The following is a 12,866-nucleotide window of genomic DNA, read 5'->3' on the forward strand; positions in this document are numbered from 1 at the left end:
TCGTTATAAGAAATACTTAAAAATAATTTGTGATTTCTGCGTAAAATAAAAATATTTTTTCGTATGTCCCGGCATTTTTCTTTACTTTATTATCGTACCAGCACGTCCAGTGCAGAAACTGTACGGTTCCGTTACGTCCAGTCGAATAATTTGCTTTAGAAGTTTCATATACCCCCTGACACACATATGGCTCAGGAACGTATCAGTGCTTATCAGGCGCACGTTTCCTGAACCATATTTGGCTCAGCGGACAGGGAACGTGTTAACGCACTTCTTCATGAGAGACAACAATACCGTTAAGCTTCTTTGCAAGAGTTCTGAAGGAAATTTTCGGGTTTTGATCCAATTTCCGGATCATCAAGCCTTCTGCACGTCCAGTAATTTTAGTTTTAGACCCACCTACATTATTTTGCTCTAATCTACCCTCTTTTTCTGCTCCACGTATGATATTATAAACTATCTAATATAGCAAAATATAGTGAATGATAAAACAAAAGCATCAAGGTGATCATTGCAAAGCGGAGATAAGGGTAAATCGAGTATAATCGCACAATACCTACATTCTGAAGAAATTCAAAAAGCAAAATGTAAAAACCGTTTATTGACCGTGTCGAAATAGAGCGTCATTTGTTTTCGTTGCTATAGTTGTTTTTTTTCCAAAGAATTTTTTTTATAAATTCTGTGTAAAGCTGTGAATAAATAGGAATCACTTCAAAAAAGTTATTTTGTTATTAAAGTCGAAAAACTGAATTTATTTTGTATGTCAAAACTCATTCTTGAAAAACTGTATGTAGTGGCTACGCTAATATGAGAATATGCGTTTTATGTACTTCTTTATTTATGAACTATATATATATTATTTATATATAATTGGCGCTTATACCCTGTTTGAGTGTTTGGCCGAGCTCTTCCTCCTACTTGTGGTGCGTCTTGGTGTTAACCCACAAGCTGAGGGATCTACAGTTTTAAGCCAACCTCGAACGGCATAGGTTTGCCATTGCTTGCCCAGGGGCGGCCGTTATTGAAAAACACCGGCTATGATTTTATAGTTTCTTGTACGGAGATTCGAACAAACGCGCTTCCGAACTGTAGTCACGGCTACGGCGACCGCCGTATATACTGTCATATAAAGTAGGTTACTTACAGGTTCTTCAAGTTTTGGTTTTATTTGTTTTAAATTCAAAACTTTTGTACAAACAAGAAAAACCATACTTTATTTCCTAGGAACTTAACCAGTTATTGTACGATAGATTCCAAGCGCTGAAACTCAAGTTTACTTTATATACAAACTGTCGCAATTGGAATAATCTTAATGTATTTGTTCTACATTTAACGGACTAAGTTTCAAGCCGGTTGGTTTTTAATGCATCAACACTTCTGAGAATCTATCAGGGATAGATATCAATCACTTCTTTATACTAACAGTTTATAATTTCTTAACTATTTCTGCCATAACTCTCTTTTTCATTCTTTAGACTGCATCAACATAATCCATAACGGTCTTCATTTATGCCTATGGGACACCTTTCGCCGATAGATTTAGGGTTTACTACAAACTCTAATTGATTTTAAGGATATTTACCATAATAAAAATAATAATAGTCATTAATTACACAGGCCTGCGAAATTTAACTTTTTTCAGTTTCTAGAATGGCTGTACTTGTTTCTTGTAGTTTTTTATGCGCTGAAAACGAATCGGACCTTCAAAATGCTCCATCACGTCAGGATTTTTGGTAAATGAAGCCTAAAAGGTCAAAAATGGCCATTTTAGCCATTTTTGATAATTTTTTTGGGGATAGCAAATTTTTTTTTCAATTTTCGACGAAAAGGTCGCATAGTACAACTCTTTAGCTTTAAAACCCATTTTTTTAAATTATTGTACGATTTAAAAAAAAAAAGTTATGACATTTTGAAATTAACAGTTTCAGTTACGCCAATAGACGTTATACCCGTCTATTTCTATCCCAAAAAAAATTATCAAAAATGGCTAAAATGGCCATTTTTTGACCTTTTAGGCTTCATTTACCAAAAATCCTGACGTGATGGAGCATTTTGAAGGTCAGATTCGTTTTCAGCGCATAAAAAACTACAAGAAACAAGTACAGCCATTCTAGAAACTCACCCTCGCAGGACTGTGTTATGTGTAAGTATGGCCCCGTCTGAGATAGTCTTCCAAACTAAACCTTCCACAAAATATCACGAGATTCTTGCAAAAACCTCATTATTACAAGAATCTGATAAGCTATAAATTTTTCAAATAACAATTAGAAAAATATCCTTAATTGAGGATTAAAACATTCAGTTGCTCTATTTATATTTAAACTTTCCGAACCCAGAAATTGAGAAACTGTTTGTAAGATTTGGTAAACTTCTATGTTTTAATTGGTCTCTCCATTCGGTTTCCAAACGCACGTAAAAACCACCGACAGGGCCACCTGGAAGAAGATTTTGCTCTAATCCGTTATTTTTATTCATTCGAAGAATCATGTTTTTTATAGCCTTTTCTTCATATTCTCGCTGATGATCTTGGTTACTCCGTGCAGAAAGTTCTCCACACCAATATCGTCCAGAGTTATGGCTGGGCCTGGAAAAAAGGAAAATTATATAAAATGTATGGATAAATATTTAATTTTACTTTTTTTTTAATTTTTTTATGCGCAAAGCCTCTAACTCGGTTTGTTCTGATTCGCAACCGTCACTACTGAACTCAATTTCGTAGTAAATCCTGTTGTCTTTCTGAATTAAACGGTCGGTATTCTCCGTTGTTGAATCGCTATCGCTGCAGTCACTGCAAGACTCATCAATGAAGGAGGTTCCATCTTGGCCCAGTCGTCTGACAATTTGTTTAGTTAGTTCTATGAGAAGGATAATGCTATATCATTTTTGTATGCCTTTAAGATAGCTCATAATCCTTTACCGCCAGCATTCATACTAGGCAATAATCCTTGACGACAGTGTTGTGGAGTAAGTGGTAAACCTATCCAACATGGTGTGATACGTGCCGATAAAACATCTTCAGCTGGAGGATCGCAAATAATGCCATCTTTATATATAACTTTCATTATTTGCAATATTTGTCGTTCACGTTCGTTTTCAGCTACTACACTATGATCACGAAATTGGCATCCCTAATACAAAAAAAAACTATATCGTAAAAATACTATACATATGTATTTTAAATATTGCTTTGATCTCGAGTAGAATAGGCGTAACTTGTCCTTGTTTAGAAACTGGTATCTTTGTCGATTCTGATAATAATTATTTATTTCTCAATCCAACCAAATTGAATTCCTTCATAGAAAATTGCTTTATTACCAGGGATACAGCGCACATTCATAGGCACAGCATTGTGCCAAAAATTATGAACTACGAAGCGCCAACAAAATTGTTTCATAATTTACCTAAACAACTTTTTAGATCTTTACTATGAAGTAATACATTATTATTCAATATGTGAGTTTTAATATTCAAGAGGAAAAGTGTGTAAAAATTTTAGAAATAAAAAGTGCATATTGACTGAAAAATTTTAGTTTAACGAGTTGCGGGTTTGGCTTCTGTTGTTATGAACGGCGCTTAAGGGGGAAGTCTACTGTGACAAGGGAAAAAACAGGCTTATTTTCCGGATTTTATTTCTAACAAAATATTGCTCGTACATAAAATCTATTTAAACTCTTATCTTTATTATATATTTAAGTTTTTGAAAAAAAAAATTTTAAGTCAAAATATTCAAAATGGCCGCTGTGGCACTTCTGCAAGCGCAGGTCCGCTTTTCTTAGGTGCCTAAACGGTGTACAAGAAATCTTACGTTTCGGTGATCTAAAACAAAAAAACAAAATATTGTTATCATACATAGTATTGACTCTCGTCTGACGTAGGATTATGTCGATAAAAAATTTTGGCGTTGAAAAAAAAATTCTTGAAATTTTTTTTTTTTTGCCTAAAATTGATGTTACTATTGTTTATAACAATTTAACAAATAACGATATCAAAAAAATCCTATGTCAGACGAGAGACACTATTACAGAGAATATATAATTAAATTTTTAAGCTGATTCATTTATCAGAACTCGAGATATCGTGTACACCGTATACAAAAACTTAGTTTCGAGAAAAATGCGTTTAAAGTTTCATGTGCCGCAGGTACGCGCTTTGGAGCGCTTCGGGAAAAGGTCGAAATTTCAACGAAGAAAAATTTAGCCAGCTGTAACACATATTGTACCTTATTTAAGAGGATTCAAAGTATTTTTTAAGCTAATAAAAAAAAATCGATTTTTTGAAAAATTCACAGTAGACTTCCCCCTTAACAGCTCACAGAAGGTTCAATAGTAAATATTTGGCACTTGGATTTCATCTGAAAGTGGAATGTATGTACAGTAACCTCCAAATAAGCCGCACTCTGGTTGCAGGATAAGTTTCTAACTTTGCAGATATATATATATAAGAAAACAAAACATTATTGTTTCGAAAAAGATACTTTTTGCTGTTTTCTGCATCTTACTGTACGCTCATGCGCGCACTAGAAGCACAGTAGCTGCAGACATATTTACATACATATATTGATGCATATATATGTACTGAACAGTGACCACGCGATTTGACAAAAATTCAAGATTTACCGTTACTGGCACATATTTCTATAAGAAATATTCCAGTATTGATTATTTTCATTTGATTTCTTCCATCTTAGATGTAAATTTTTGTCATAATAATCATAGAATGCGTCGATTTATCTTTGCCTAATGGTGCTCGCGGCGGCTGCCGTAGCCGAGTTGGGGCGTGATTACCATTCGGAATTCACAGAGAGAACGTTGGTTTGAATCTCGGTGAAACACCATAAAAAAAATTAAGATAAACATTTTTCTAATAGCGATCGCCCCTCGGCAGGCAATGGCAAACCTCCGAGTGTATTTCTGCCATGAAAAAGCATGAAAAAATATCTGCCGTTCGGAATCGGCTTGAAACTATAGGTCCCTCCATTTGTGGAACAAATCAAGACGCATACCACAAATAGGAGGTTAAATATTTATTTCGCATGAAAGTAGATAATTTTATGCCTACAATACATTACCGTTAAACGTTCTATGCTCCAACTAGTAATTAGAGGACCTTATATATCAAGAGATCAAAGATTTTACTTAATATTACATGTGCATACATATTTGAATTTATCTATAACGGTTAATAAAATATATGTCCTTTGTTTAGTATTTACTTAATGAAACTTGCCGTCCCCCTGTCGAGATTCCAAATATTGTTCTTACAAAAACAAAATACCTTCATTGGCGCAGAAGTAGCATTCTAAAGTGTTCTTTAATACAACAAAAACTATTTTTTTTTTTTTTTTTTTTTTTTTTTTTTTTTGTCGGGACAACTAGCAAGTGCAGCACTCAGACATTAATTGAGTCCATTGTACTACACTTGGATTCCCTTTTAATTTTCTTTAAATCTACCTGATCTCCGAAAAAATCTGAGTAGATCTTGTGGTGCCAAGGAGCCAAGATGGTCGCTTCTTAACACATCAGTGCCAAAGACCTCAAACCTGATTCGGGCGAAGGCGGGGCAGACACACAGGAAGTGATCCGCCGTCTCATCCTCCTCTTCACAAGCTGGGCAGAGTACACTGTCTGAGATGCCCAACCTTTCCATGTGCTTTGCCCACAGAAAGTGGCCCGTCATTAGTCCAACCAGCCGTCTGCACTCCCCTCTGCCTAATGACAGAAGGGTTTGCGACAGTCGATCGGACATGACAGGTAACATCAGTTTTGTCCATCTGCAGCCTCTCTCAGCCTGCCAAGCTCGCTTGTGGGTAGTAGTTACCCATTTGCTAACCGTGGCCGTGATGGCCGCAGAGGGGAGTGGCAAAGCGGGCTCTGGGCCAAAGAAGTTGGCTTCAGAGCCCATCTTAGCTAAGGAGTCAGAGGTCTCGTTACCCGCGATACCCACGTGTCCCGGGACCCATGTTAGCATCAGGCTGTTATGTCTGCCGACATAGTTCAGCCTGGATTTACAGGACTTCACTACCCCTGATGTGGTTTGAGGGCTGTCTAAGGCCATAAGCGCAGCTTGGCTGTCGCTGCAGACACATATAGATCTGCCTCTCCATCGTTTTTCCACAACAAAGTTCATCGCTTCTTGAACTGCATACACCTCCGCTTGAAACACAGATGCATGCATTCCAAGAGCAAAGTGCAGTTTTGTCCCGCTGGATTCCACGTAGACCCCAGAGCCGGAGCCATGCTCGGTCCTGGAGCCATCCGTAAAAATGCGAAAACAGTGTTTGCCGGGCTCATTTTCTGAGTCTCCCCACAACTGAGCCTCTGGTAGCACTACACTGTATCTCTTTTCAAGTACGACTCTTGATGGCATTGAGTCAAGGGGCATGGAGAGAATCGTTGGATCGATGTCCATACCTTCTCTGTGTTCCAATGCCGGACAAGGGCCGTACCAGTTCCCACTGTGTTTCAGTCTGCAGATGGTCTTCAGGGCCTCTCCTTGGATGAAAGCATCAAGTGGTGGTAAACCAATCAGAGCATCTAGTGCCGGGCCTGAAGTAGTCGGAAAAGCTCCGGTGCAACAGATGGCCACAGTGCGTTGTAGTCTCGATAAGGTCCTCCTGACTCCCACTAGGGATAGTCTACTCATCCAGACCACTGATGCATAGGTGATAATGGGTCTTATCATAGCTGTGTAGATCCATAGGACCTTGCTAGGAGAGAGACCCCACGTTTTCCCAAAGACACCTTTGCACTGCCAGAAAGCTGTCAGCGCTTTGGATGCCTTTGTCTCAACGTGTGATTTCCATAGGAGCTTACTATCGAGGATTACTCCTAGATATTTAATTTCCTTGGATAGCTGGATTGTGACTCCTTTTAGCTTTGGCAGAACGATTCCGTCAAGCTTCCTCCTTCTGGTAAAGAGGACAATACCAGTCTTGGCGGGATTTGCCGACAGCCCGTTCGCACAGCACCAAGTGTCAATCCGATCCAAAAACTATTTAATTCATAAACGCAACCGCTTATTTTTTAAAACAAGGCTCGATCATTCATAAAACGAGCTCACCACATCTTCCCCCAGGCGCCTGAGCTGTCCATAAGCCTATTTTTCTTGCGGAAGGCAAAAATATTTGGCAAACCGCCAATTTTTTAGTGTCATCTGTGCATAATATGTATGTATACTTTATAAATACGCGACAGAATGGCGACAGTCATAGCGAATGGTGATTATTTTAGCTGTTGGGTGTCAAGTGCGCGCAGAAGCATTCACTAACCTGGTGCACACACATTCTCATGGTGAGAATACCACAATTCGAAAATTTTTTTTTGTTGTTTTCAAGAATGTTTTTAGTTATTAGCATTAGCACTCCAGAGGACAATTTTCAATTTATCTTGATTGTTCATTACATTTCGAGAAAAGTAAGTAAAAAAAAAGTAAAGTTGTTTCATCATATTTTTCAACTCTGAAATTTAGTTGTTTTCCGTTGTCGTTGTACCAATAGGTTGACCATCGTTTTTAGCGGTTATGGCTTTTATTTGAGCATATGACAAATTTGGTGTAATAACGTACATATCTTTGTTGATAGCAAAAAATCGCAGAACACGCGAAAGACTTGTCTTATTTAAACCACTTTCTACCCGAGACCTATAATGGCCCAAGATACTTTCTGGGTGCTGAACTCCTCTTCCTACTTGTGGTGTGCGTCTTGATGTTTTCCACAAATGGAATGACCTACAATTTTACGACATCTCCGAACGGCAGATACTTTTTTATGAGGAGATTTTTCATGGCAGTATTGCACGCAGAGGTTTACCATTGTCGGCCGAGGAGCGACCGCTTTTCATAAAAAGCTTTGTCTACCAATTGGTGTTTCGTGTCCGAGGTCTTGAACCTATGCATCAACGCATCAACCCATTCGGCTACGGCGGCCGCTGTGTATACAAGTACATGAAAAAACACTTACATTTGCCTCGGGAAATACTTCAAAACGATATGCCTTTTTCCCACAACATGGATACCGGCCTATAGGACTAGTAATGAAGTCTTCCGTAATTGATTCAAGATAATTTGGACTTGATGGGTGAAAACGACACCATGTCATCTAGATATATATGTATGTTAATATAGTAATGATTTTGGGCAATAAATGAAATGAAATGAAATGAAAAAATATAGAAATTCATATAGTCAACAACTCCTTACCTTATAAACTGGAAAGTGCCTTTCACATATACAGCAATATAGAAAGTGGCAATGGCCCCAAAGTTTCCAATAAACATGGCGCCAGGACCGACGCTCCTTAAAAATATGTGCGATAAAATTATTTATGTTCCATAAACTGTCACGTACATGGCCACTGCTAAGTTGACCCCATCGAGTTAATCGCGTGTTGTTTGGTTGACAAGCTATATATGACCTAAATGTGTTTGTAAGATGTTCACCGCACCTAATTAAATAAATACTGAAATTATAAGAAGTTAACTTTGGTAAAAATAAGCTCACTTTGAACAGCGAAACAATCCTGCCAAACTGTAAAAATGCCCCCGCAACGCTTCCGGCTCTGGTTCACAAAGGCTTTGAATAAGTTTTATCCACAGACGTGGTGCTAGACGTTCTTTTTTGTCACGTACCATTTCCAGTTCCAAATTCGTAAACATAGCTGCCAGACGTGTAATTATAGAGTCATTCAAGCGAGAAAGATTTATAGAGGAACGTACAACGTCGCAGAGCCGGGCATGACAAAATGATAAACATTCAATCACTAACGGTTCCATCTTCAAATAAAAGATAATGATAGTTGCAAAAATCAGATATAAATAAATGGAAATATAATATACATATTTCTCTAAGAGACTTCTTTAACCGACGGGATAGAAGCATTTTCTTAATACGTCTATCTTAAGAAACCAAGTGATATAAAGTGAAAAAATTAAGGTAATGGGAACAAGAGGGAGAAATACTCATACTTATTAATTAGTACTATGTTTCACAAGCCCGTTTTTAAAACGCAATAAGTTTTCATATTTTTCAAGGACGAATAGCTGAAACCAAAAGTTGACGTTAAAATATTGATTACTTAAATTTAAGAGCTAAGAGCTGAGATGGTCTGATTGATTTGGTGTAATGCAGTTTGTGCCTGAGGCACTGAGGTTTGTTTGATATAGAAATATCGGAACTGAAAGTGATGAGCACGGCGAAAGATTCAAGTCACAAGTAAAGATATAAGGGCAAGATTACCTCGGTTTCTGGGCCAAAGGAATGATAAGTGATTACTGTTAGTTCTTCTTGAGAAAGAAAAGTTCTCTAACTAACCAAGGAAAAAGCAAAGTACATAACCGATTTTAAATTTAAAAAGTTACATACTTTTTACTTTAACCGGAATAATTTGTTTATATACAAATATCAATTCTGTGTTGTCCACTGGGTATTTTTTTTCTCATCGAAACATCTGTGTAAGGCATTTTTTTTTCATTTACATCTTAAATTTTTTCTTTAGATTTAAGAAATTAATAAAAACGTATTTTTTAAAATCGTTTTCTTATATAAACACATATTTTTTACAGTGTATATATAAATTTTTCATAAAAGTATGTATGTTCAATATTTGTAAAACTAAAGTAAGCAAAAACTATTTTTTTAAATATCCTGAAAACGTTTAATTTAGCATTAAATATAATATAGCATTTAATATATCATTAGTTTTGATCGGTTACTTGATTTTTCAGATATTATAAATTTTAATGATCAACCATTTTTCTTCAATCCAGGCCCATTATTTTGGTGATTTTAATTTGCATAATATAATGTGATCTATTTTATTTTTCTTTTGTGTTTATATTATACGTTTATACTATTATACATGTAAATTGTTCACCCTTTCCAGTTCATTCAAAAAACTTAATTGTGCTAAAGAATTGCCAAATCATAGTTGCCATGCCACACAGCATCATGTTTAATTCCGATATGATGCTAAAGTGGTTATTATATAGTGAATGCCCTTGACATTAATTTTTGAAGGTTTATTTTTAAATGCAAAATATTTTTAAACTTATGTACATATATAATTTATATTAAATACATAACTACATATTAAATATATAAAAGCGAAAAAACAAAATGTATATGTTCTCTCCATTACTCTTTGTCTTTGTCGCAATATACTTCCCTATTCAATGTGAAAAGAAAAAGTTTATTTGCGTCGCTATTACCACGAAATTTTGTTTGCCTCAATTAACGTTCTCAGAATAAACTCGTGTAAACTTACTTGTAAAAATCCGGCAGATACCAATATCGAAATCACATTATTCGCATCTAAATGTGGTAAACCTTCCGGGCCTTCAAATTCAGTTTTTCTAAAACCAGAGGCTTCTGCAGAATCTGTTAATTTCATCCACTTTATCAGCCAGTCGAATATCTGTATGTCGCAATGAACCGAAATGTCCATTTCATCAAGTTTTTGTCCAGCTGTTACCTCCGCAAAGTATCCCATTTGGTTTACTAGTAGCCTCTGCGAACAACTAAAATCTCGGTTAGAATTTTTATCCTCGTCGCAAACATGAATAACAACTTCTGGTCTGAAATTTGTCCGAATGAATAATTATAGTGGAATAAATGATCGGATTAGTGTACTCTTTTTTATCTCTTTTTAAAGTCACTAGCTTCCTTATAGGCTTGACCTCATCCTGAATTATTTGGCAATGGGGTCCATTTGTTGCAATACTGCTTTCAATTTCGTTAATTTTGGTGTTGCAATTATATACAGACTCTGAGTTGTCCAAAGAAGTAACTTTAGAAATAAATAGTTCTTTTTTATGTTTAGGTTTCATGTAACGTGGAAAGGATGCTGGCACTGGTATTGGACAAATGAAAGAAAGCACTGAGTCAACCATGCCTTCATTTACAATGTAGTCCAATTTTTTATATAATTTCGCCTGCACATTTTCGCCCTGCATTAGTCCAATAGCCAACTCAACAGTGCTTCGTCTTTGAAAAAGTTCTTCATCAATTTTAGAACTATTATTACAATGGCCGCTATCCTTCATAGCCTTCATCTGAAATATTTTATTTTAAAAATGTCTACCTAAAATAGTTATTATTTACCATATTTTCTAAATTGTATCCATCATTCGTGATAACTGAATGAAAATCTTCTGATATATTTTTCCCCAATTGTCTTTGTTGATTAGTTTGCACTGATATAACATCATTTACGTGACAAGAAACTTTCATGAAATTTAAAAATTTATTAAAACTAATTTCTTCTTCAACTCCTGCATCTGAATTGCTTGTGGAAACTGGTTGAATTAAATTAGTTTTAAAAGAAGATCGCTCGTCTACATTTTCTTGGTATATCCCTTTTTCTAGTCTTCTGGAATTCATAACTCAACTTTGTCGGTATTGGTTATATGCACGATTAATTTGGAAAAGTATTAGTCACATTTTGAGCAAAGTAAACAAACATCGTTTCCCTTGGAGATTTTAGAACACTAAACTAATAAAAATTGATTTTCAATGGTGTAAACCTTTTTCCCTATGAACTATAGTGTAATAAACAGGATAAAAAATACACAAGCATATGCTTAATTTATTTAAAAATCAATTGTCAATTTGAATTTTTTTATAAAAATTTTCAACAGTAGCGGAACCGTCAGCCGTGGCCAGGAGAGTGCTTTCAGCAAGCTTGTTAGACTAAAAAATTTCAGAAAGTCAATGGAAGAGTTTAAGCAATATCAATATCAACAAATAGCTGTTTTGCTGATTAATTTTCTGAAACAACTTGTTGGTTGTCCACAGATAGTTGGAGCAAATAAATGATTCAATAATACAAGGTTCTCGTCCTCGTCCGCAGCTTTTTCGTCCCCACATAAAAATGGGCTTCTTTGATCAACAATGTTGCTAACTTCTAAGTTTTCCCTTATTATATTGTATAAGCAGTAGTAAAATGCAAAATATTCATACTAAAAATTCGTTGGAAACACATATTTTTTCGTGTTATTTACTTTTTTCTCAATCGTTCACATTTTGTTTTCTGATTACGTGAAAATCGGTAATTATCCAATTTTAAAATTCAATAACAATTTCTTCTTTTCACGTATGAAGAAGTTCGAAATTACACAAAATCATAGCTTAGATGGCTTGGATGTGAGCGGTGAAAATGTAACTGTGGATGCATTTATTAATGCTTTCAATTGCAATTCCAGGTCGCCGCAATCTCATAGAATTTGGTAATCTGGCGCTCGTGGATACATGTGAAGAACTGGAGGGTGGTAAATGGCAAAAAGGAGATATGGCAAGTAAAAGTATAAAACACAATGCTTGTTCTCATTGGATAAAGGTATTAAGTAATAAATAGTTATTTGGTGAAATTGAGAAAAAGCTATGTAAACTTTAGCCTTGATTACAAGCGTTGTTCTTGATCCTTTTCAGGCACTTTGTCGTTAAAAACTCGTTGTAATGTCGCTAAAACTAAATGAGTTTGTGCCACATTACTTGATATTTTGCCCATTCCTTACTGCAAGTCGTCGCTCGCGGCTTGCAAACTACTACACATCTGGAATTCTATTTGAATTGGTGTTGACGATGAATTGTTCTTAATTATATCGAAGGAGGACGATGATGCACTGACCGAATTAGAGAATTATTGCTTACAGGTTTATTTTGAATAAAATACCAAAAAAAAAATTTTAAATATTATACACAAGAAACAATATTACATCTTACATAATGTAAAATAAAAAAAGGATTAAAAATGCAATTAGTTTCACTTTAGCTTTGAGAGATATTTCAGTTTTAGTACTAACAATGAACACTTTAGTTAAATTAACAATGCATATTTTCCTCAATATCTCTATTAACACACCAAATATGTTGTA

At 35.5% G+C, this 12,866-nt stretch overlaps 1 protein-coding gene and 1 long non-coding RNA gene across 2 annotated transcripts; one reads left to right on the plus strand and one right to left on the minus strand.

Annotated features, from left to right (window-relative positions):
* Positions 1-2,278: 2,278 nt before the first annotated feature.
* On the minus strand, positions 2,279-11,519 carry LOC129242620 (SANT and BTB domain regulator of class switch recombination). The gene is made up of 9 exons (XM_054879375.1): positions 11,095-11,519; positions 10,624-11,045; positions 10,259-10,568; positions 8,497-8,768; positions 8,197-8,440; positions 7,958-8,095; positions 2,918-3,128; positions 2,636-2,855; positions 2,279-2,584 (listed from the first exon to the last, which is right to left on the minus strand). Exons 1-9 carry the CDS (start codon positions 11,371-11,373, stop codon positions 2,308-2,310), a joined length of 2,373 nt encoding a protein of 790 aa, XP_054735350.1. The 5' UTR covers positions 11,374-11,519; the 3' UTR covers positions 2,279-2,307.
* A 465-nt stretch (positions 11,520-11,984) lies between these two features.
* LOC129242621 (uncharacterized) lies at positions 11,985-12,657 on the plus strand. The gene is made up of 3 exons (XR_008582200.1): positions 11,985-12,135; positions 12,195-12,328; positions 12,421-12,657. It is a non-coding gene; the product is annotated as an uncharacterized LOC129242621 (long non-coding RNA).
* The last annotated feature ends 209 nt before the right edge of the window (positions 12,658-12,866 follow it).

This window comes from Anastrepha obliqua, chromosome 3 (assembly GCF_027943255.1).
Source record: "Anastrepha obliqua isolate idAnaObli1 chromosome 3, idAnaObli1_1.0, whole genome shotgun sequence".
Classification (NCBI taxonomy): Eukaryota; Metazoa; Arthropoda; class Insecta; order Diptera; family Tephritidae; genus Anastrepha; species Anastrepha obliqua.

Excerpts from the sequence above, each read along its gene's own strand:
- LOC129242620 (XM_054879375.1), bottom strand. The coding sequence starts at position 11,373 with ATGAATTCCAGAAGACTAGAAAAAGGGATATACCAAGAAAATGTAGAC. Across the intron at positions 3,129-7,957 it reads AAGTATTTCCCGAGGCAAAT|GGATGCCAATTTCGTGATCA; the intron begins GTAAGTGTTTTT and ends TTTTTGTATTAG. Across the intron at positions 2,585-2,635 it reads ATAAAAAAATTAAAAAAAAA|GCCCAGCCATAACTCTGGAC; the intron begins GTAAAATTAAAT and ends CCTTTTTTCCAG.